This window comes from Podarcis liolepis, assembly GCF_965112155.1.
Source record: "Podarcis liolepis genome assembly, chromosome: W".
In the NCBI taxonomy this organism is placed as follows: domain Eukaryota; kingdom Metazoa; phylum Chordata; class Lepidosauria; order Squamata; family Lacertidae; genus Podarcis; species Podarcis liolepis.
In genome coordinates this window covers 1255345-1280558 of record NC_139568.1, presented here as the reverse complement: position 1 = coordinate 1280558, position 25214 = coordinate 1255345, and the positions used below count along the sequence as shown (strand labels likewise).

General features: G+C 46.0%; 1 protein-coding gene across 1 annotated transcript in view; it reads left to right on the top strand.

Annotated features, from left to right (window-relative positions):
* LOC310697804 (inositol polyphosphate 5-phosphatase OCRL-like) overlaps positions 1 to 1817 on the top strand; it is a gene marked incomplete at both ends in the record, with an annotated part of 34303 nt that extends 32486 nt beyond the window's left edge. Inside the window, 2 exons of the mRNA XM_083484435.1 lie at positions 971 to 1179; positions 1812 to 1817. Of these exons, the coding sequence (XP_083340561.1) occupies positions 971 to 1179; positions 1812 to 1817 (215 nt within the window). The remainder of the gene's footprint in view (positions 1 to 970; positions 1180 to 1811) is intronic.
* Positions 1818 to 25214: the final 23397 nt, after the last annotated feature.

Below are 25214 nucleotides of genomic sequence, written 5' to 3'. Positions count from 1 at the left end.
GAAGTTCCGGCAGCTGCAGAAGGAGAAGTTCCAGATCACAAACAACGGGCAGGTCACCCTCCACTTCTCCTTTATCCCCAAGCTCAGTGACAGCCAGGATTGGAAGCCATGGCTTCGCGCTGAGCCCTGCGAGGGATACTTGGAGCCCAGCGCGTCTCTCTCTGGAATCAGAGAAGTGTAGAGTTGGAAAGGGACCCCAAGGCTCATCTAGGGAAGGCCTTCCTTTTCTCCTCCTCTTCCCAACCCTCCTCCCTCAAACCTTGGGAGTTTGGTAGAGCAGGGGAGGCTTAACATTTGTGGGCTGCATTGCCCCATGCTCAAGCCTCCAAGGGCCGCACGTCAAAGCAGCTGAGCCCAAAGTGTAAAAGTGTGTGTGACCAGATTTAAACAAAGACACACACACAAATGAATTGAAGCCAAACAATGCTGGAGAGTCCCAAAACACCTTTTGGCATCGCAGGGAACCAGTGAGAGCATTCCGTCCAAAAATTACTTTTTAAAAAAAACAATGCGTATTTTTATGTTGTGGAGGCACAAAAATATCTTGGAGAACATATAGAACTAGCCAAACTTTTAAAAACTCAGTGAAATGTAAACTAAAAAAGAAAGTTACATTGGGGATGCAAAAATCCTTTCCCTTTTTATATTCTTTTGTTAGGATCACTTTCTCTCACCCCCCCCCCCCCAGTATCCTGTCACCATCTTCTGTGCAGCTGCTGCTTTGGAGGACTAGAGAGGAAAGTGGGGTGGGGGTGGGAACTGAGTCGCTTCTTCTCCTAATTCTTGAAGTTAAGGTTTCCCCCATACACCTGGGAGAACAGGATGCTGTACTAGATGGGCCATTGGCCTGATCCAGCAGGCTCCTATTGTGTCCTTCTGTTCAATTCTTCACTGTCTTCACTTTTAATTTACAGACAAGCCAACTTGGCTGTGCCAAAGAGTGTATCTACCTGACCTCCTCCCGTTTTAGGTGAGACGGGGGACATTTCCCTGGATGTGTACGTCCGCAAGGAAGAGAAGATTGAGGCTAGCTTTGTCCTTCACCTTGACCGTGGCAAGGACTATTTCCTCACCATCAGTGGGAGCTACCTACCAAGCTGCTTCGGGACCTCCTTGGAAGCCTTGTGCTGGATGAGGCAGCCGCTTGGCGAAGTTCACGTCACCAGACTTATTGACCTGGTAGGGAAAGGGGTTGATTTACCTGGCAGGTTCATGTGCTGGATGTCTACCCTTCCCACTCTGCTTGCCTGCTTGAAAAACAGCTGCTCTTCCACTCAGAAATGTGGGGGCTGGGGGTCCTCCGCTGCATTCAGCTTCAGCTTCTGTAGCTGTGCATCCGCTTCCTGTGTGCTGTTCATGCCCTTTGTTTGCCTTGACTGAGTCATCCCAGGTTCTGGTCCTCCCAGAACCCTTTCGCTGTGTGCATTTCCCTGCCATCTGCCCAGATACTGTTCAGCCAACGGGCTGTTTCTTTCTCTTCTCAGGGCCTGTGCCATTAACACCCTTGGTTGTCTTTTGCTCTTGCCTTCCTCCTCTGATCTCAGGGAGAAGAAGACAGCTTCCTAGAAAAGGTAACAGTTGGTTTGCTATCCTCTAGATGTTCTTGTAGCGGGCTCAAATCAGGTACAGGCAACGCCCCGTTTACACGGGGGTTGCGTTCCGAGGTACCGTGCGTTTAAATGAAATTGCGTATATTGGGGACAGCATTGGAAAAGCCTGCAAACACCCTCTAAACTTCCGGAAGCCCTTTTGAAAGGCCTTTCGAAAACCAGCAGCCTCCCTGCAAAACTCCTTGCTCCAACTCTCCGCAGGCCTGAAAGGTCGGTGCCAAAGCTCCTGGGAGGGAGTCGAGATGCTGTTTCCATGCCACTTTGCCGCTTTTGTGCTCTTGGGGGGCATTTTTGCCCCTCCATGTGCCCCTTCCAGCTTTGCGGCAGTGTGCATGTGCCTCGAAGGCACGTAAATGGAGTTGCCCTTGTCAATGATCAGCAGCTGCTCCATGCAGTGGCAGCTGGTCCCTTAGGGCAAACCAGGCACTACCCCACCAACCTGACTTTCCTCTCAGGCAACCCGCACCTGCCTGCCTTCTGACTCAAATCCAGTCCAGGTGGTGGCTCTAGCTCTCTGCTTTGGTCTCTTCCCTAGTCTCAACGTGGCCCTTGTAGAACTCGGCAGAGGAGAACGGAGACGAAACCAGAATTTGCCAGCACTGCTTGTCACTGATTTTGCGCTGCTTGACTCTGGGTCCGCTTGCGATTGGCAGCACGGGAGGCAGAAAGCCCAGTCTCATGATGCAGGCGCCAGCCCCCTCTGGCCCCAAGAGCCAGTTTTCTCCTTGTCTCTGTGCTCAGCCACTGCTGCACAGGCTATGCCACTCTGGCTTACTCTTACCACCTGAGCACTGGCATTTGGGAAGCGGTAGTGGCTGCTTTGGGGTGGCTCAGGGAAATGTCACTCCTCTCGAAATCAGATCTACTTGGGTGTATTATCCTAGCCACAAGGAGACAGTGGTGACTGTCAATTTGGACAGCTGTAGACATTTAGAACCATGGAGGATATGTTTATCAGTGGCTACCGGTCAGGGCTATTTCTTGCCACTATTATCACAAACCACATGCTTTCGATTACCAGTTTCTGGGGAACATTATGGACAGAGTGCTATTCTCCCTGTGTCCCTATGGACTCCCAAGGGCATGTTGTTGGCCATTGTGGGAACAAAATGCAAAGCTGTCAAGTGTCCCTTATTTGAAGGGACAGTCCCTTATTCCAGCACCATGTCCCGCTGCTGTCCCTTATTGATGGATGTCCCTCAAATGTCCCTTAATTGATGTCCCTTAAATTTCAAAGGAAGCAGCTCCTCTCCCTCCCTCCCTGCCGGCCAGGGAGGAGGGAGGCTCCAACTGTGTTGCTTGGCTGTGTTGCTCACCCAATAAGAAGTCTAAGAACGACTGGGGGGTGGAGCTTGCATGCCTTGTGTGTGGCTAGTTAATGCAAGCTGAGGGGGGTTTTGAATGCTGGACGCCATTTTGTTGCACGTGCTGCTGCAAACTTTGCAGTGCAAAGCCAGGCTGGGGAGCCATCTTAAGTTGAGGCTGCATAGGCCTTGTGGTGCATGTGATTCAGATTCTATTCAGTTGAACCTCTGGTTACAAAGTTGGTTGGACAGTGTTCTCAAAGCTACCAGCGTGAGTTTGAACAGACTGCAGGAGGACAGGAAGACTGGAGTGCCTGGAACAGGTGAGGCTGCAGGTCCCTTATTTTGGCTGCTGGTCCCTTATTTTCAAGACTGCTGGTCCCTTATTTTCAAATCTGTAAGTTAACAGCTATGACAAAATGCTGATCTAACCCAGCAAGGCTCCTGTGTTCTTTAGCATGCACCAGCTACTCTTGCACTAAGACTCTGATACAGCATGTGTCATTCCCCACACCAATACACTCTCTCTCTCTCAAGACAGGGGCGGGGAGTATTGGCGGGGGGGGGGGGAGGGGGGATGAACTGGGTCCTAATCCACAGCTGCCCTGGGGATGAGGGGATCAAATTCTCCATCCTTGCCAACTCCTTTTAGTGATGGGCTGCTTGCCATTGCTGTGCTCCTAAAGCTCTCTTGCTCCCCCCTCCTCTCTTTCTCTTTCTCTTTCTCTTGAATGTGGTAGCTTGAGATAGAACTAACCACCCTGAACATTTCTGGAGAGGAAGATGGGAAGGAGGCAGGAGGCATTGTTCACCAGCTGCTGTGTGCTGCATTGCCCAGACAAAGTCGTGGGCTGGGGCTCCAGCTGTTGTTCAGTTTCTACCACTGCCTCTGCAACGTGCTCTAGAGAAGGGGTGGTGAACATGTGACCCCATCATCTCATCATGCTGGCTGGGGCTGCAGCCCATCAACCTATGAAGGCCCATCCATGTTTTGTTGCTGTTTTTCTTACTTATTTCCTGCCCTTCACCCTAAGGTCCCAGGGCAGGTTCCAGCAATTTAAATAAAATGTTAGCCAAACCTTATGTCCACAGCTGCATATTTAGTAAGCTTTTGGGTGAACTGCACATCCGGAGTGGGAGGATTACGAGCTGCATATTAATAGGGGAGGGGGAGCTTGGATTTGGGGTGCGAGCAATTTGTTTTTTGTTTTCCGCCTTGAGATGCTTGCTGTGGCTAGGGCCGGGCGATACGTCAATATAGATATATTTTCAAATCAGCTTGAAGTCTAGATAGTGAGACTGGTTTCATAATTTCTGACCTGGCAATATATTGTGAATCATGATGTGTGTGTGTACTATGCAAAAAACACCATGTGGGGGGAAACTGTGAAGCCAGACAATGCTTCTCGAGATTCCTGCAGCCCCTGTGGATTCTGCCAGTTCAGCTTTCCCCTACCCTCCTGCAGGGGGCAGCAAAAATCACAATGCGGGGGAAACCGTGAAGCCAGCCAATGCCTCTACATAGCTCCATCTTATTTCAGACATCGTGCTATATTGGTGTATTGCAATGTTTAGCTAGTGATATATCACCGTGTTGAAAGCCAGCTATCGCCCAGCCCTAGTTGTGGCCTCAGAGGGCAAGACTTGTCCACCCAGCTGGAGCAAGGAAAGAATGCATACAGGCACACATTCTGCCAGGCTCTCATGCCAGTCCCGCTTGTCATTGGACCTCCAGGAGAAGCAGTTTCTGGATATCGTACCCCAGGATGGTGATGACTCCACTGAGCGGCCAAGGAGATCTGGCTTTTGGTGGACCACCTCTTCAAGAATGCCTGCCACCAGGTGAGCTGAGGGGGACTGCACCATTGAAAGGATGGGTGTGGGCTGGAATCCAGTACCAGTTTTGGGGTGTGCAGGTTCCAAACGTCCCAATTGATTTATATCTTAGCTACCGACTCGCTCTTACAAACTCCTGCTGTGAGTATAGTGGCACCTTGGTGGAGCGGCAGCGGGTGGGACATCCAGCATACGGTCTTCCTTAGAGCGGCTCAGAAGAACCCAAGTGTTCCCAACCATTGTCTGTCTATCCCTAGCAAAGCGGCTCTCTGAGACTTGCCACTAGAAGAAGCGGGGAATGATTTCACTCTCCCATTGCCCCAAATCAGGAGAAGGGGAGTAGGAATGCTACTGTGGAAAGCAGGCGGGATACAATTCTCAGCCCTTGTGCCAGCTCTCTTGGGGAGGGGCTTCTCTCCATTGTGGCATTCGTCGACCTCACATTATGCACCTCAGGGCTGGATTGTTCTTCATGCTATCCAGGATGTACCTCATCCCTTCCGAACGCATGGGTGATACTCTGCTTCAGGAGGACCTCTTCCAGACCCTGGGGACGCAGGACGAGCTGCAGGAGATAACTGAGTGCCTGGACACCAGCATTCCCGAGACGATCCGTATCCTGTTTGGGGGACATTGTTGGGGAGCAGGGCTGTTTGGTGGTTTTCTTTCGCTCTTGGCTGGAGTGGACCTCACTTTTATATACCTGGTGGCTTAGGTTCCTAGGCCAGCCCATCCTTAAGGCTCTGGGACACAGCACAATGAAATGCCCACAGTCAAGTCCAGTCATGCATCCAAACAGCTTCACAGCTTTAACCCCCATTTGAAAACATCAGCCGGGCTAGATAGAGCAGAGGTGGGGAATCTTGACAGGCCCGCAGGCCCCACATCTAGCATCATACGTGGTGTCAAGGTAAAGACATGGCTGCAAAGGAGCTTCAAGGGTGCGTTCAATTGTTCTTTGGCAAGCAGGGTTTCTTGACCGCACTTTTGGAGTTGACCACTAGTATTTGCTGTTTGGATTGAAACCATGCCTGCAGAAGGACATTTCCTCGGCAGATCAGCTTTGCCGGCAGCTTCGTCAAGAGGGGAGGTGTGGGATCATTACAGTGGGGTGGCTCAGTTGGTAGAGCGTGACACTCTTAATCTCAGGGCTGCGGGTTCAAAATGTGGGGTAATAAGCAAAGGATTTTAGGTATACTAAAAACAACAAGACCGCCCATAAAATGTATGCTATTGCCATGCCAATATGAGAGGAAATTAGTTGGAGGGAGGCAAGGGATGGGGCCACGGACCCCTGCTTGGGAATAAGGGAACTAGATGGTCCTCGGTGTCCCTTCCAACTCCACAATTCTATGATCCTGTGTCTTAAAGACAAATCTTGAGGAATAGTGTGTGTGTGTTTCTGTTTGAACTTTCCCAGCCTTTGCTTTATTCTGATTTGCGCTTGCGTCCCTACTCCCCACGTGTAGAATTGCTATACCTTTGGATTTTCCTGGACATTCAAGCGTTTCCCGCATGGACACTTGTTTCCAACGGCCAAATCCCGGCGGATGGCAACCCTACCCACTTGTGCCAGATTGCCTGGCATACATTACAAGCATCTAGTCACATAGATTCTCCAGAATCCCGGGGCTAGCCCACCTGACGGGAAGAGTCCGCGACCAGAAGGAGGAGGAGTACCAGGAAGAATGGACAAAATTCAAAGATTATTTAGCTAAATATGTCAAGATAACCTAACTGGAAAAGCTTGCAAAGATGAGATAGGTTTAGGATTTAAATATGTAAGGATAGGAATTAAGATGTTTCAAGCTAGATTAGAAAGAATGAAAGATGTGAAGTGATCAAGTTAATTTTTTTTTTTTTTTGGAGAAGATTGATTTTGGAAAACTGTTAAAATGAAATACAATGAAATTCAACCAGGGGGATTTGAGGAAGTCACTTAACAATGTTATCAAGATTGGTTTAATTACAATTAGGATGTATGTACGTTTGTTTGATTGTTTGTTTGTTTGTTTGTCTTAATTTTTTGGGGGAAAATTAATTAAAAAAACTGAAAAGAAAAACACCATAGATTATCCAGAATCCCAAGCAGCGACACTGTGAAACTTTCATGGGAATAAAAGGTAGGGGGGAAGGAGGCACAATGTCAAGCAGGCAACAGAATAAACCCGAGCACTGTGGGTCTAAAACCGGCCCCCGAATCTCTTGCTCCCCACTCTGCCCTTCTGACAGTAACATTTTTTTGCTTGCTGGGTGGCTGTGTGCAATGAGAGCTCAGTCACTGAGGAAGGGTGCTGGCCCAGTGGGAGAAGTATGTGCTTGGCATGCAGGCGATCCAAAAATCCATTCAAGAGCAAAATTCCAGTTCTCATGTTTTCTGTCGAAATGGCTAATTTAAAGGGGAATAGCATGGTGCCTTCCACAGAGTCAGACCATTGAGCCGCCTAACTCCTTAAGGGAGGACCAGAGCTCGCTGGTGATGCAGGTCCCAGAACAGTCTCCAGCATCTCCAGGTGAAACTGAAAACATCACCTGCCTGGAACCTTGTAGAGCCACTGCCAATCAGTACAGACAGTGCTGAGTTAGGTAGCTAGGATCCATCCACCATCACCCTTTGCCCGAAGCAAAGGCACATCGCTGGTCCAAATCTTTGAAAGACTTTCCCTGCTCACCAAGCCACCTGCCCTCCTTTATGCATTGCCGATGGCTTATCAAAGGGATCCTCACTGCAAGTCTCATCAAGGCAGACAGCTTGATGAAATCTTGGCGCCCTTGCTTTCAAAATGCTAACAGGGACAATGGCACCAGTGGACCTCTGGACTCACAGGGTGCAGCTTACTTGGGAGCCATCAATTGTACACATTTGGAATGGCCCTTGAGAAATGATGGTCTGCCTATATTCAGCAGCTTACCACCTTGTTGTTTGTTAAAAACTTGAATAAAAAGCATGCTTAAAACGAAACAGGAAAAATGAAATTTTGCTGGCTTCTTGAGAAAAGAATAATGCCTCATTATTTGTATCTGCTTTTAAATGTTGTTTCTCTTCTCTTTGTAATGAGTTTTACTGGGTCTGTGGTCATTTTAAGTTGCTTACCTTCACTAAAATATATAAATCTACTCGACTGGAAACTTTTATTATCCAAATTCAAACCCACTTTTCTTTCTTGGAATGTCCTCCATGGAAATGAGATGAGCAACTGGATAGCAAAATTCCTGGAGTGGGGAGGAGGGTTCAGTGTTCTAATAGATTAGATATGGACAGTCCTTCAGTACAGCAAAACTTGACACTTTGAAAGCTTTGAGTCCTTTCCAAAAGGACTTCACCCACTATTTAGGGGGGAAGTATGTCAGAACTGACCTTCTGCAGTACTGATTCCACATTCTTGGACTCCTAATCTTACACGTAAGTTAGAGCTGGAACCATCTCAGGCCCTATGGCTCTTGAAATGACCATGACCTATTCAGCAAAACCACAGAATCCACCTCTCTGGTGACTAAACCCCACTTGCATTTACAAAATAAATTAACAACAGAGGAAAATCATGGAAGAAATAAAATGGCTTTTGAAATTAACAAAGGCGATTCCTTTTATCCACATGTATTACGGGACATGTTCAAAGCGCCCCTCAGGAGAAATTGCTAAAAGAAACAAAGGGATTTGGAGGGACCATGAGTGAACAGGTAGTACCAGAATGTACAGAATCGTACCTAGAAAAAGGTTACAACTGGATTACCTTTTTGTAAACAAAAACAACAACAACCCCCAAAATAAAACTCGGAAGCAGCAGGACTCCTTAGGAACTCTTCAAAAAACAAAACACAAAACTGCATATCCCTACCTAGTCACCAAATGTGAGGGGAAACGTAAACCAGCATCTTACACTGCTTTAAATGATAGCCAGGTTCTGCAATTTTTTACCACACCAGAAGTAAAAGCACGGGGCGTTAATAAGTTTTTGAAAAATCATGCACTTCATTTGTAGGTGTAATGGTTGTAGGGGTTGCTCGTGCGTAAGCCTGTGGCAACACCTGGCTGGGTTGCCTGAGTGAACCTTTCCTGTCCAGACAGCCACTCACTCGTGGCTGTCTCAATTGCTGGCAGAATCCGTCAGTGGGCATTTCTTAAACTTCTTCCAGCAAAGAAGTTCTTTGATGCCCAGTCTCCTCCTACTCTCCCTGCGCGGAAGCGTTCTGCGCAAGGAGGGCGTAGGCAGCAGAGGACTCTTCCTCTCTCCGCTGGTCCCCGGCAAGGAGTCATGTGACCGCATCTCTGATTCCCCCATCTGCCCCCCTTCTCCACTGGAGCTAAGCTGATTCCCTTCCCCAGAAGATGGGCTGCCTCTCCCAATCCCGGGACGCTCTCTGGGATCCCTTTGGAGCTTGCTCTCTCCCTCCGGCACTGATGGCAGTTCCCTGACAGTAGGCAAGGGAAAGCTTTCTGAAATGTACAAAATCTTACTAAGACACACAATCTGTTGAAATGACCAAGCGGCGGACGAGATTCGGGGACAGTGGTGTGCCGCCTGGGGAAATGTTCCTTTCCATTCACCTTAAGCAAAGATGTGGTGACCTTGTGCATCCATAAATAACTTTCGGAAATGTATTTCATTACTTCCCAAAGCTTCTCAATGGGCTACCAAATGGCATTTCTTTCTATTTGGGATGAAACTGGGGAAGCAGCTTTAGAAGAAGGGGTTGCTGACATTCACTGGCCTGGAAAACACCTGATGCCAATATGATGGCAAATTGTGGGTGGTGCATTGATGGAGAAACTAAGGCAACAAATGGGGACATGACGCCACCGGTGTTCTAAAGATACATTTCATGTAAAGATTATGATGGGCTTCTTCAAATGCCCATAGCCTCTTACAAGCAGAGGTTTTAGATCAATTTTCTGTAAACCTCTGTCTTAAATAGTTGTCACTGAAAATACGACCCAACAATGCAATGCTGGACTCATCCCTCCCGTCAGCGTGCCTGGAAAACACGGGTCCCAGTAGTTTCCGCCTTACTCTGCTCCTTTCTCCGTGAAAGGCTGCTCTTTAGCTTTCACATCGGAGCAAACCTCAACCCACCCCCTCCCAAAGAAACCTTTTTTATGAGCCCCCCTACTCTGCGTGTGCTTTCTTTGGCTCCTGTCTCAATGTGCAGAAATTGAGCACATGAATTTTCCAGCATCGGGAGTTTCCCCCAAGACAGTGTCGAGATCAGGCGTGTTTGTGTGGCTCCACGCTTGCAGTTATTGGGGCTTTGGCTAAGAGGAGTGCATGCACTTTCAGCAAGACATAGCTAGTTAGCTAGCTAGACAGTTTACCTCCCTTTGCTACAGTTTAGATTTCTGCATGCCATCTGCTGTTGTGGAACAAGTCATCTCCATGATCCCTCTAGCCCAGTGTTCTCTAGGGCGGCCCACAGAAGCTCTCAAGGGTTTCAGACAAAACATTTGTTCACTTCAGCATATAGCAGTCCAAAGAAATGTATGCTCTAGAAGGTCACAGGCTCCCCCGTCTTTGGGGTAGAGGTTTGACTTCTGAGACTAGATCTGCAGGACTCATAAACATTTCACTCTGTGTATAGGAGGAGGGGGGTGGGGGTGGAATACAGGGCTGAGAAATAGAAGAATGCGTTCAATCTCCTACACGAAGCCAGAGCCAATTATGAAGATTGACCAGTTGCTTATAGATCAAATGCATGGATCATGCAGCTGCAAAGAGGTCTACCCAGCCGCTCCCACAGGCAACATGGAATTCTTCTGTGCAATTTACTGTGTTGTTGCTGCTGTTGTTAAAGATGTAAGACAAGCCTATATTGCACTTCATTAAAAATGCCAGGTCACTTCACAACAATATACTGATGGACTCAGTAGAATCAGCAATCAGTACTGGGGCAGGGGCCTTGGCTGGCACCCTGCAATGCACGGCCCCTGCGCCAGTCCTGAGGAGGCTCAAGGCCAGGGGTCAGCAACCTTTTTCAGCCGTGGGCTGGTCCACCGTCCCTCACAGCATGTGGGGGGCCAGACTATATTTTGGAGAGAAAAAATGAACGAATTCCTATGCCCCACCAAGAACCCAGAGATGCATTTTAAATGAAAGGACACATTCTGCTCATGGAAAAACACATTGATTCCCGGACTCTCGGTGGGCCGGATTGAGAAGACGATTGGGCCGCATCCGGACCCAGGGCCTTCGGTTGCCTACCCCTGCTCAAGGCAATCACTTCCTGCACTTCACCTTAACGCAGAAGACGGCCCAGTTGTGCTCAGATGCTCAAAATTCCCTTTTCACCTTTGAATCTTTGGAGGGTCTGTTTCAGTTGGCATCGGGACAGCTCACCTAGCAGTGCAGCTGCCTTTATTGCAGAGGCAGGAAGTTTCCTTCCTTTCATATTCAGGATTTCTGTACTCTCATAGAAATAATAAAATGGTTTCTGCTGTTTGTTAAAAGTCATGAATGAACTCTCACAACTCGTTGATAAGGTAGCTTGCTTGTGTTTCGAGAAATCGTATAAGAGGAGCATTATAGGAAGTTGCACTTGACAGAGTCAATCTAGCCCAGCACTGCCTACACTGACTGGCAGCAGCGCTGCAGGGTTTTCAAACAGGGGACAGTCCCAGCCCTGTTTGGTGGAGATCCTGGACTGAACCTGGGATCTCCTGCATGCAAAGCAAGGCCTCCCTCAACTCAGGAGGCGTGAGTTCTCTACTGTATTTCAGCAAATGCTTTCACTTTATCATTTCATTTTCATCTGTATATTTTGTGCACATATTTTCCTGTATATTTTAGACAGAGAGGAGTAGCAATAGGGTTAGAGGCAAGGTTCAGAGTTAGTGTTGTGTGAGCATTTTAAAGCAGTTGAGTTTAAACAGGAGGGGATTTCACCTGAAGAGATGGCCAGCATCGTGAATCTGTAAGTAGGATTTCGTCTGCTTCTTTTTTGTAATCTTCTGGGGCGAGGGCTTGGGGTCCCCCACACGGCCAGCATCCCCATGGAATTCAACCCCTTCCTGAACAGCTTAACTTCTCTTCCCACCCGCCTTCCCATTCTCCCTCAAATCTCATTGCAGCTCAGCTGGTTAGAGGGAGCTGCAGATAGCACCAAGGTTGCAGGCCCGATTCCCATAAGGTACAGCTGCATATTCCTGCATTGCAGGGGGTTGGACTAGATGACCCCCGGGGTACCTTCCATGATCATTATTTTGGGATGCTTTTTATTACATTCATAGCCCACTTTTCATCCAAGCAGTTCAAGGTGGCATTTATGCTTCCCTTATCTTTGCTTTGCTGGGGGTGGGGGGAGTGTTGGAATCCCCCCCCCCATACATGAGATGCACCACTGTGTTCCTGTGGAGAGCCGTTTGGGGTCTGTGGGTGCATAAAAAAACAAAAAGAGCCCTATTGCGTTGAGAGTTCCCGCCCCCCCCCCAAGTGGAAATAAAGACACATGACACAATTATTTCAGGTTAACGGGCTAAATATGGCCACAACTTTATTGGTTACAGGTGATGAGTGGTATTGACTTAGGCATTGGTCCTAACTGACTATCCGCCTTCAGCCCGTCCGTTTGAAGTCTGGGAAGGGTTAACCACCAGTAGGGGGAGTCCTGCTGATGCACATCAACTCGGAACCCGCCCCCCCGGGGGTCACTGCTATGGGGCGTGCCTTAGGCCCTCACCTCCATAGGCTTCGGACAGGGCCACGCCCCCCGGAACCCTTTATCGGACTACCTTTCAATATGCAGGGCAGCTGATGGCGCTTCCTCCCCTCTTCCATCTACAGAACAATACCAATACCAATGCCTAACCGCCAATACCCAGAAAGTTGTGACGATTTGCTACGAGGTAGGCGAAAAACCAGCCGCGCCAGCGATAAATAGGGCTGGTCACGCCCCCTGAGCCAGCCGATTGGCTGTCCAGGGGCTGACGCGGCCGGGGATTCCCTCAGTCGCCCGCAACTCCACCTCCTTTGTATTTTTTTAAATAAAATATTTATTGAGATTTTACACAAAAGAAAAACAATGTGACAAACAATACAAAAAAAAACAGACATTCAAAAAAGTAGAAAAAGAAGAAAAAAGAAAAAAAATCTTAAAAAATAATAATAATCCATTTTTCAATATCTTTAGGTTCTTTTGCTTATTTCCTTGACCTCCTCACACCTCCCCTTTTTGTATTCCCGTTTACAAAGTCCTTTCAGCAAATCCTTACCCTCTTTCATTTATCTTTACTCTATATTCTTAACCTATTATAACTATAAATTCTCATCCAAATAACTATCTATATTTACATATTCTTATAAGCCTTAATACCAAAACCACTTATTTTCAGTCCAACATCACTTTAACATTCATTAATTTTACAGTATTTCTGCAGATAGTCTTTAAATTTCTTCCAGTCTTCTTCCACCATTTCTTCTCCCTGGTCTCGGATTCTGCCAGTCATTTCTGCCAATTCCATATAGTCCATCATCTTCATTTGCCATTCTTCCAGAGTGGGTAAATCTTGTGTCTTCCAATACTTTGCAATAAGTAATCTTGCTGCTGTTGTGGCATACATAAAAAAAGTTCTATCCTTCTTTGGCACCAATTGGCCGACAATGCCTAGAAGAAAGGCCCCAGGTTTCTTCAGGAAAGTATATTTAAATACCTTTTTTCATTTCATTATAGATCATTTCCCAGAAAGCCTTAATCCTTGGGCACGTCCACCAAAGGTGAAAGAATGTACCTTCAGTTTCTTTACATTTCCAACATTTATTATCGGGCAAATGATAGATTTTTGCAAGCTTGACTGGTGTCATGTACCACCTGTATATCATTTTCATAATATTCTCTCTCAAGGCATTTTGGTTGTAGGCTTCTGTCTCAGGTTTTGAAATGTGTTGAAATGTGCTTTACTGGGTTGTTTTTCACCTTTATTGTGCATTTTGTGTTTCTATATTGCGATTTTTATGTTGGAACCAGTGCTTTTTTCTATTATGTTTGGGGTACTCTCATTTTGACTCAAGAAAATCACCATTTTATAGTTCAAATCGGGGAAAATAAATGCAGTACAGTAAATGGAGAAAAGTGCAAAGATTCACAAAATGTTTCTTTTTTTTTTTATAAAATTTTTATTTGGTTTTCTGCTTTTATAAAAACAAAACATACACAAAGAAAAAACAAAAGACAAAAACATGTATAAAATCAGCATATCCCCGTTTCATGACCTTGTTCCTTGACTTCCCCCCACCTCCCCTCGTGCATCCCAGTTTCAAGATTATATCAGCAAATTGGTGTTTCTCCTCTTAACAATCTTATTCATCTTATTACCTTTTTTATAATAAAAATTGATTTTCATAAGTTGGACTTAAGCTCTCTTCCATCGATTTTCATTTTATCTTAATTAAGAGTCATCTTAACCAAACCTAGAAGTCTTAAGAGTTTTTAAGAGTCTCTTCTTCCCTCCCTCCCATCCCCGGTTTTTGTCCCTTCCCAATAAAAATCCAAATTCGAGATTCTCAGCCTGGGTTCCTCACGTCCGAGGCTTTCAAATCTCTTTCAGTCCCTCTCCGCCTGTCCTGTTGGTAGTCCTTTATGTCAGTCGTCGGGTCTGGGAAAAGTTCTTTCACCATCAAAGTGTATCCTCTTCCCACAAGAAGATTCAAACGTAACTGCTGAAGAATTTCCACAAAGTCTATCTCTTCAAAGTCTAAGTCCAAACGGAGGCCCCAATCATATTTCTTTACTTTACAATCCTGTATTCCATTTTGTCTTGGGACCTCCTCCTTCTTCTTCTGTGTCTTTCGCAGACTTGTGGTAGATATGTTCCCAGCGTCTCCTTGCTTGTATTCCACAGATGTCAACTTTTGGTTGTTACTTCCCAGGATTACTTCTTCTTTTTCTTGTTGTTTAGTCTCTTCCAGCTCTGTAGATATTGTTTCCCAATCCGCTGTGGATTCTTTCTCATTGAGGTCCTCAATACAAAGAGCAGAGTTGCCTGTTCCCAAGGTCATAGTCTCAAGTTGTTTATTCATGGCCAAGCTCTGCTCTTGTAAGATTCCCACCAATTGAAACATCCTTTCGATTTCCCCTAGTAACTTTCCTTCCACAGCCATTGTATCCATTGTAGTTTCACAGAAATCCCCCTAGGGGGAATCTGGTTACTTATTTGCCTTTTCACCAACAATCCTTTAACTGATTATTATTACTTTGTTTCCAACAGTTTTAGCTCAATTATAACTCATCTTAGTCCAGAGGGATCTTAAATGACGATTTCTCACTTTAAACCGCCCGTTTGGCAGCTTTGACAGCTGTCAAACTCCGCAGCTCTTACTCAGGCACAAAGGCAGGACGTTCCCGAGCTCGGGAGGGGGGGTTGTTTAAAACAAAAGAAGGGTTTCCAAAACTCCACTCTCCAGCCCAAAATTTCCTTTAGTTAAATCTTGGAAGTTAATGTCCTTTTAACTCACCCCGCCAAGGGTAGGCTCTCCAGCTTAGCTCTTGTGTCGTTGCTTAGATCGTCTGCAAGAGGGGGGGTGCGGACTTCCTTTTAGCACACCCCCCGGTCGTCTCCAATTTAAGGTAGGTTTTTTAAAGTCCCAATCCGTCTTACTCACGGGTGATTCTTTCAGTCCAAATTTTCAAGGAAGGAAGTCAGCGCTCTCTGGTCGTGGCTCGCGGCTTCGCTCTACCAAGGTAGCGATCGACTCTCAGTGCCACGCCACCCCCGTATCCCCTCCGCAGCCTTTAAAAAGGCTCTTTGCGAATCAGGGGGGGCGCTTAAGGCACCCGCCGAGTCTTCAGTCCGCAGGCTTCCGCGCCTGCGGTTTTTAAGGGTCCCCGCGTCGCCGGCGCGGCAAAGACCCATCCTCGGTAGAGCCGATTCCCTCCGCAGCTCGGAGGGAATCCGCCATTTCCAGATCGCGTCAACCCGGAAGTCCGATTCACAAAATGTTTCGGGGTGTGCGTACCCCTGCATCCCCCCAGAAAAAGCACTGGTTGTAACTGAGACCTGTGGGTATAGGGCGGTATAACAACAACAACAACAACAACAAGGTCTGCCCCTCTCCTTCTCTTCTAGGTTCAGGCGACTGAGGGACATGGCAGCCCGCAAGAAGAAGGGGACCCGCAAAGTCCCCAAGAAGTCCAGGGTTCCTGTGGGCCCACGTGAGCAAATGCTTCCTTTTCATTTTGGAGCGTAAGGAGGGGTGGCCTTAATGCTCTAATCCTCAACTGTGGAAAATACTGTATTTTTTGCCCTATAAGACTCACTTTTTCCCTCCTAAAAAGTAAGGGGAAATGTGTGTGCGTCTTATGGAGCGAATGCCGGCTGCGCAGCTATCCCAGAAGCCAGAACAGCAAAAGGGATCGCTGCTTTCACTGCGCAGCGATCCCTCTTGCTGTTCTGGCTTCTGAGATTCAGAATATTTTTTTTCTTGTTTTCCTCCTCCAAAAACTAGGTGCGTCTTGTGGTCTGGTGCGTCTTATAGAGCGAAAAATACGGTAAGTAGAAATGAACTAACCTGCCCCCATGTCCTTTCCTGCTTCTCTTGTTGCAGATGGTTCAGAGACTGGCAGGGTCTGGGCATCGCCTGTGGTTAGTATTTGAGAAAACAGCACAGTACATACGAAATCCCTCACCCCCACCCCCCCATCCACCAGTGCTGTTTGTACCCCCATTTTGGCGGTCTCAGATGCAGAGAAGCCCTCCTGCCATGAACTGACAGCCTGACTCCTGCCATTTCAGCAACTGGAGAAGGATGAGATGTTGCTCTGCTGCGTGCTGGCCACTTGCTCGGAGGCCCGCCAGAGAGAAAAGGACAGGTTGAGGTACTCCAAGAAGATGGCCGTCAAGGCAATTACAGTGAGTGAGAGGTTGCATGAGGTATCCAGGGGTGAGGTGGGCAGGAGAGCAGGGGATGGGATTGGGGGGATGCTGGGCAGAAGGAAGGCCTAGAATCATAGAATCATAGACTTGGAAGAGACCACAAGGGCCATCGAGTCCAACCCCCTGCCAAGCAGGAAACACCATCAGAGCACTCCTGACATATGGTTGTCAAGCCTCTGCTTAAAGACCTCCAAAGAAGGAGACTCCACCACACTCCTTGGCAGCAAATTCCACTGTCGAACAGCTCTTACTGTCAGGAAGTTCTTCCTAATGTTTAGGTGGAATCTTCTTTCTTGTAGTTTGGATCCATTGCTCCGTGTCCGCTTCTCTGGAGCAGCAGAAAACAACCTTTCTCCCTCCTCTATGTGACATCCTTTTATATATTTGAACATGGCTATCATATCACCCCTTAACCTCCTCTTCTCCAGGCTAAACATGCCCAGCTCCCTTAGCCGTTCCTCATAAGGCATCATTTCCAGGCCTTTGACCATTTTGGTTGCCCTCCTCTGGACACGTTCCAGTTTGTCAGTGTCCTTCTTGAATTGTGGTGCCCAGAACTGGACACAGTACCTGGCGGGGTCTGGCCAAGAGAAGGATTGTGCAGGCATTTGGCATTACATTGCCAATTCCTGCACTGAGTTTGGGGTTGGAGGAATCCACCTGATGTCCGTAGGGAACTGACGTTTTCCCCCTCCGCCCTCTGTTCTCTATCAGAATCTCATGGGACGGATTGTGTGCTTTACGCAGCCTGAATTGGTCCTTGCTACGGCACTGGAAGCCCTTTACCAACTGAGGTATACCGGGCTTTTTTGAGCTTGACGAGGAGCTGGCGGGGGGGGGGGAGGGGAGCAGAATGTGGAAAGGTGTTACCAGACCTTACCACTGCAGTGAATTCGATTGGAAGAATTGCTTACAATTTCTTGGGTTTCTTGCGTTCAAAAAGCTTTACTCATGCAGCAACTATTTACAGGATGAGTGGAGATGTGAGAGAGAAAATAGAAGCTATATTGTCTAGAGATGACTGCGAAATGGCTCAGCTTTTAGGGGTGGGATTAACTAAGACCTAGAGGCTTGCAACCAAGTGCCAGGTAGACTGCCACATAAACAGTGCCCTGGTGTGTTTAGTTTACCTTTATTCATTTTTACCCTGTAAAATCTATACGCTGCTTGATTGTCAAAAGTGGTTTTTGTTTTTTTAAAAAAGATATTTATTAAAAGTTTTTAAGATATAACAAGAAATAAGAAAAATAAACATACAAAATAAAAAACAGTTAAAAACACACATTAATTTTCAATAACATAACTTCCATACACTTATTTCCTCGGACCTCCTCATACCTCCCTTCTTTGTATTCCAGTTCGATTTGTTAGTTCAGCAAATCCTTACCATTAAACTTTAACCCGTTTGTGAAACCTCTTTTTTTTCATATCTCTTAAAGCATTACAGCTGGAAACCGCTTAGTTTCTATCCAACATCCTTCTAACATTCATTAATTTTACAATGTTTCTGTAAGTAGTCTTTGAATTTCTTCCAGTCTTCTTTCACCGACTCTTCTCCCTGGTCTCGGATTCTGCCAGTCATTTCTGCCAATTCCATGTAGTCAATCACCTTCATCTGCCATTCTTCCAGGGTGGGTAGATCTTGTGTCTTCCAATACTTTGCAATAAGTATTCTTGCTGCTGTTGTTGCATACATAAAAAAAGTTCTGTCCTTCTTTGGCACCAATTGGCCCACAATGCCCAGGAGAAAGGCCTCTGGTTTCTTCAGGAAGGTATACTTAAATACCTTTTTCAATTAATTATATATCATTTCCCAGAAGGCCTTAATCTTTGGACACGTCCACCAAAGGTGAAAAAATGTACCTTTGGTTTCTTTACATTTCCAGCATTTATTATCGGGCAAATGATAGATTTTTGCAAGCTTGACTGGGGTCATGTACCACCTGTATATCATTTTCATAATATTCTCTCTTAAGGCATTACATGCCGTAAACTTCATACCTGTGGTCCATAACTGTTCCCAGTCAGCAAACATAATATTATGTCCAACATCCTGTGCCCATTTAATCATAACAGATTTCACCGTTTCATCCTGAGTATTCCATTTTAACAGCAAATTATACATTCTTGACAAATTCTTAGTTTTGGGTTCTAACAGTTCTGTTTCTAATTTTGACTTTTCCACCTGGAAGCCAATTTTCTTATCCAAATTATATGTCTCCATTATCTGATAATAATGAAGCCAGTCTCTCACTTTGTTTTTTAATTTCTCAAAACTCTTCAATTTCAATCTATCTCCGTCTTGTTCCAAAATTTCCCAGTATGTCGGCCATTTGGCCTCCATATTGAGCTTTTTCAAAGCTTTTGCTTCCATTGGTGACAGCCACCTTGGGGTTTTATTTTCCAACAAATCTTTATATCTTATCCAAATGTTAAACAAAGCTTTCCTGACAATATGATTTTTAAATGCTTCATGAGCTTTGACCTTATCATACCATAAATATGCATGCCAACCAAATACATTGTTAAAACCTTCTAAATGAAAAATGTCTGTGTTTTCAAGAAGTAGCCATTCTTTCAACCAGCAAAATGCTGCTGATTCATAGTAAAGTTTAAGGTCTGGCAGGGCAAATCCACCCCTTTCCTTTGCATCTGTCAGTATCTTAAATTTTATTCTGGGCTTCTTGCCCTGCCAGACAAATCTAGAGATATCTCTCTGCCACCTCTTAAAACAATCCATCTTGTCCACAATTTGCAATGTCTGAAATAAAAACAACATTCTCGGCAATACATTCATTTTTATCACAGCAATTCGGCCCAACAGTGAAAGCTTCAAATTTGACTAAATTTCTAAATCTTTTTTCACTTCAGTCCAACATTTTTCATAATTATCTTTAAATAGATTCCCATTTTTGCCTGTCATGTTAATCCCCAAATATTTCACTTTCTTTACCACAGTCAATCCTGTCTCATTCTGAAACCTATCTCTTTCAATCGGTGTTAAATTTTTCTCTAAAACCTTGGTTTTTAACTTGTTCAGTTTAAAACCAGCCACTTGACCAAATTCCTGAATTAATTCTAAAACCGATTGTCAAAAGTGGTTTAAGCTAACACATGCATTCACTAGAAGTTCAAGAGAATGACATGTATTTGATGCTCCCCCCACCCCACCCCCAATATGTGGAAGACTCCAAGGAGACAGAGTCTAAAAAGGTTTCCCTCCTTCTCTCCAGCCTCATGAAGCCCAAATTACCACTGAAGCTCCACAGCCTGATTGTGCATGCAGCCTTTGCGGCGGTCATTGAGGTCAAAACTGAGCCCGACAAGCAGGTAAGTTGTTAGCCTTGAAATTTGACTTCTCTAGTTGTTGTTTCTTCTTCACACGCTTTAAGCATTGCTCCCATTGCTCAACATCTGATCTCTCTTTCCCCTGCTTGGCGCACCCTCTCCCTCATTGCCATTGCCTGCAGGAGTTAGAGGAACGTTATACTCTGATGCTGGGAGGCCTTCTCTGGGAGGCCCCAAGCACTAAGACCCTGAACTTGCTGATGAATCTAAGTATCTTGATGGCCTCAGTGGCTGTTTGACCTAGAAAGCTTTCATGGAGAAACCGCCACCTAGCAGTGCACCTCTTGGGCCCTTCCCCTCTTGTAAGGCAAGCTGGCCACATGGACGAGCCAGCAAAGGCCCACTTGCCCAGACAGCCAAAGGAGGGCCTTGGATGCAGAGCTACAATTTGGGGCTGGAGGACATTGCCATTTTAGAACAGAAACGGATCTCTCTCTGAGAGTGTAAAGGGCTGCACAGTGGTCTGCCTCTTTTTCCCCGACCAGCCTCCTGATCCTGAGGTCCCCTTTCCTCCCACAGGAACTGAGAGGTTACACAACAAGTGCGATTGCAGCGGAGAGGCAACTGGCAGCCAGTGGCATTAGCTGGCTGATGTCCTGTGCAAGAAGGCTCAGTTGCCTGAAGGTAAGTCTCTCACCTTTGGCACCTTCACAGCCCCAAGAGGCTCCCAGAGTGGCTTGTGAAAGGATTCCCACAGGAGGAATCACAGTCCGGTATCAGGCGCACAACACAATGTGTGTCCCTGGGAGGCCGGACAAGGCTGGAGACATTTCCTGCCCTCTTCCTTGATCTTACACTTCCACCTTGGGGCCAGGCAATAGAACTCACTCATCCCATGATGGAAGCAAGTCTTCCCTGGCTTGGGTCTGCTTCCATGTTCTCTTGCACCCATTATTTTTTTTTGGGGGGGGGGCGAGTTTAGGATCAGATCAGTCATCTGATCCAGTACGTTCTTTTCTTTTCTCTACAGCATGCTCTCGTCCCTCTGGAGCTGGCTCACTTCTGCCCCAAAGAAGGTAACACCCACAGCCTGGGGACATGGGACGCACTTTCCAGACTAAGGAGAGCCCACTCAGTAGCTGCAGCATCCTTGCTTGATGCAGACCTCCTGGGTCATGTGGCTGTGAAATCCTGCCACAGCACAAAGATGGCCAAACTGCAGGCTTGGAAGGAGTCGTTGCCACCAAAGACAGGATCCATAAAGCCTCCTTGTAAATAGGGTGGAATGGGGGCCAGGTCAATTTGGTGAATCAGTAAATGTGGCAGAAATTCATCTCTCTTCTCCTTCATTCTCTTCCAGATGACATAAGACTTGATGTCAGTTTCGATTATGGGGATAAGACACAAGTTTCAAGGCTCAGCGATGATGGAGTGGCAAGTTTTGCTTGCTATTTCATTGTGTGTTGTTGCTAATTGTGATCATTGCTGTTGTTTTAGAATTCTTTCCTATGCAATATTACTTTTTTATTGCTTTTAAATTGTTGCTTTTTAAGTTGTCCTTGTAAAGGAAAGTGTTCTGCTAATGTTGATTGTATTCTGAATTGCTTCAAGAAGCCTCATAGCAATGAATACTGTTAAGAGTAATAATTATTTTACCTGCCTTAATTATAATAAAGCATTGACATGCATATTTTAAATTAGCGGTTAAGGTCTTAAACTACACATTTTAATAGTTTCACATCTGTATTCTTTACTGTGTTCTAGCTTATAGATTTTGATTTTAATCTACATGTATATGAGAGCCAGTGTGGTGTAGTGGTTAAGAGTGGTAGTCTCGTAATCTGGGGAACCGGGTTCGCGTCTCCGCCCCTCCACATGCAGCTGCTGGGTGACCTTGGGCCAGTCACACTTCTCTGAAGACTCTCAGCCCCACTCACCTCACAGAGTGTTTGTTGGGGGGGGGGAGGGAAAGGAGAATGTTAGCCGCTTTGAGACTCCTTAGGGTAGTGATAAAGCGGGATATCAAATCCAAACTCTTCTTCTTCTTCTACATGTTCTCTATCTCTGTAGAAGTCCATATTCTGGTTTGTGGCTGTAATAAATTGATTCGTTCATTCAATAAAGCTTCGGTGGTTTTGAAATTCAGTAAATTGTCTCTGCCTCCATTTTTTGCTATTGAGGGAAACGCTCTATAAAATAATCATAAAACATCAGGGTTGTAGTCAACATCAGTCCTTTCCACAGCAGACCTATTTAAATTGAAGGGCGCTAATTACGTGGCTGTGTTGATTTTGACGCATCTCTTCTGAGTAAAACTCAGTTGACTACTCCTCACAGGATATCCTGGAATTGTAGAGTTGGAAGGGACCACAAGAGTCATCTAGTCCACCCCCTGGAATGCAGGAATATTTTGCCCAACGTGGGGCTCGCACCCACGACCCTGAGATGAAGAGTCTCACACTCTACTGACTGAGCTATGGGCAGATATCTTGTTTGAGAAATGTGTCCCTTGGAAACATTTTGGTTTTATCCTCTCTGCAGGAGTTGCTATGCCTGATCATTCCATCTAGTTCTGTCGAAAGAGAGGTGGGGGTTGTTTTCTGATATCTTAATTGTGACTATTTGGGGGGGAGGGGAGGCATAGGTGGAAAGGAGATACTCAGATGGACCAGAGTGAAATGGGGCCGAGTGAAATTGGGGCTTCGGGATGGCTTGGGGACGTCTAAAAGTGTCACATCCAAACCAAAACTCTGGGTTGTTGGATGCCCCTGCCTTCTGTCATCATTTGAGCTTTCCTCTGCTTCATCTGTCTGGAAGGAGGCCAAAGCCCACTTAAACATAAGAATGATTATAAGAAAGCATTCATTCAACAGCCAGAGTTGAATGAAGACAATGTGCTAGGAGGAGAATGAGCTAATTAAACCATTCTGCAACACACACACACACACACACACACACACACACACACACACTGCAATCCGAACCCCAGTGCTGTTATGAGGACAATGGTCACAACCACACATTTCAAGAAGCATTGCACTAAGAGTCACAGATTCACCCAACACATCCTGGGAACCTCTGTTTGCTACAGATCTAACATCTCTCAGCACCCTTGGCAAACTACAGTTCCCAGGATTCTTAAGGGAAAGCCTGGACTCTTTCAAGTGGTGTAAGAGCTTTAAATGTGTGGTGTGGAATTCCTCCAAAATAATCGGGGAACTGTGCAACCCTCTCTCTCTCAGGCTACGGTCCTGCCCCAGGCTCAGGAGGAGGACGGCTCTTTATTAGATTAGGTTTGTATCCTGCCTTTCTATTTTCATGCTCAAGGCAGCTAAACCGTCAGAACTACAGAAATCAATTATAATAATCAATACAATAAGAATAGCATTAAGAATTATTTAGCAAATCTAAATAATATGATAGAAAATTGAGGGAGGGGTGATCTCTCCATCGGCTGCAGTCTTTGGACACAACATTTCAATGAACATTATTATTATTATTATTATTATTATTATTATTATTATTATTATTATTAAGTTCCTTTCTATACCACTTTACATTTTCAAGAAAAAATTCAAAGCAGTTTACAGCATATTAAAACATAAATAAAACAATCTGAAGAATGTCAAATATAGAGTATACAGTTAAAGCAACATAGTTAACCAAAAACTGAAATATTAAAGATTTCAAAATAAAACATTACAAAGGAAGTCAGCTACAGAATACATATTTAACACAAAGTTAACAAAAACAAAACAAAAAACTTAAGCGTTCCCCCCCAAAAAAACCAACATTGCTAAGTAAAGTCAAATATAAAATGCATATTTAAAACAGCAGAATTCCCAAGAGAATAAAATATTATCATAAGCATGACACGGCTGTTTAGCAGGCACAAAAAGATGGGGCAAAAGAATCCAATAGTTTGGGTTTCTTGTCAGGCCGAGCGATGTCCCTCTGGTCTCACCAGGAGCCTCTTTCGTAGAGCTGGTGTCTGGGCCCTGCCCCCCAGGCAAGGTGGAAAGGGCCTTGCAGGAAGCGGCCTTCACAACTCACAACCGGCCAAGGCCATCACGATGACACACAGTTCAATAGGGCAAAGTTTCTGGCAGGTGGGCATCTAAAGCCTACCAGACTGTCCACGCAGACCTTGTTGGTCCACTTGCAACCTCTCTAGGTGGAGCAAAGTACTTCATGGTATTGATTGATGCTTTTTCCAGGTACATTCATGTGTTCGTGCTCAGGCAGAAATCAGAAGCGTTTCCGAGGTTCAAGGAATTCTGTGCTTGGTTGCAAAATGTCCATGGAAAGCAACTGCAAAACCATTGGTTGGCTTTCATTGAGTTCTGTGGACACAGTAAAAAAAAGCTGCCATCTGGTTTCTCTCTGGATGTTCGGATTGTGGAACACAGATTTGCTCTCCACCGTAACCATGTCTCTCAGCATACCACTTTATTTCCCCCCAGATAGGTGGCTACTATTCACTTGTAGGAAGATGTGCTTATTTAGATTACAACACTGCAGTGGGAGCAAAAGCCACCTTTCTTCTCTCAAGAGGGTGGGAGGCTGCTCAGAGCCCGTGGGTCCCTGCGGAACAAAAAAGGAGTCCAGCCACCAACCGGAGCAAATAGCGGAGACCAAAGTTTATCGCGCAACAGGTTCAGAGAGGAATTGAACCCCGAGAACGGGGTGACAAGGACTTTTAAAAGCTCCTATCTTATACCAGCAGACAGTTCGCTAAACATCACCACTCCATCAGAAAAGGGGAGGGTTATACATGATTAACATAGGAGGAATGTGTTGGGGTAACATGCAAATACAGGATATGTCTTGGGAAATCCGCTCCACTTCCCAGTGGGGAGGAGTTGCGGTGGACCACGTGGCCACCCACTCCCCACCAGGGGCGGGGGACTCTGTCCCCCATTGCCTATGGGATCCCGGCCATGTCAGAGCCCGGCCAGCCAACCCCCAGAGTGTCGGAATTCAAGCCTATATCAGTAGTAACTGGCAACTCTCCAGGCACCCGGCTTGATCTCCTGTTGACCTCCCTGTCTGCATTCCCCAGCAAGATCCAGGTTAAGGTCGCGATAGGCGATTCTTCTCAGCGTGAGAAGAACCCCCCCCCTCTTTCTTGCCCCCCCCCAGCAGGGGAAAGAGATAGACAGAAACGTATTTACATGCCTTTATTTCTGTCTTTGCAGCGTTACAAAAAACATGACTGCTCTCTTCAAGCTCCAGCAGTCGAGAGACCAACACTTCCTGTACTTCCTGTACAGGAACAATAGGAAGAGCTCATATTACACTCTGAGCTAATTCTGG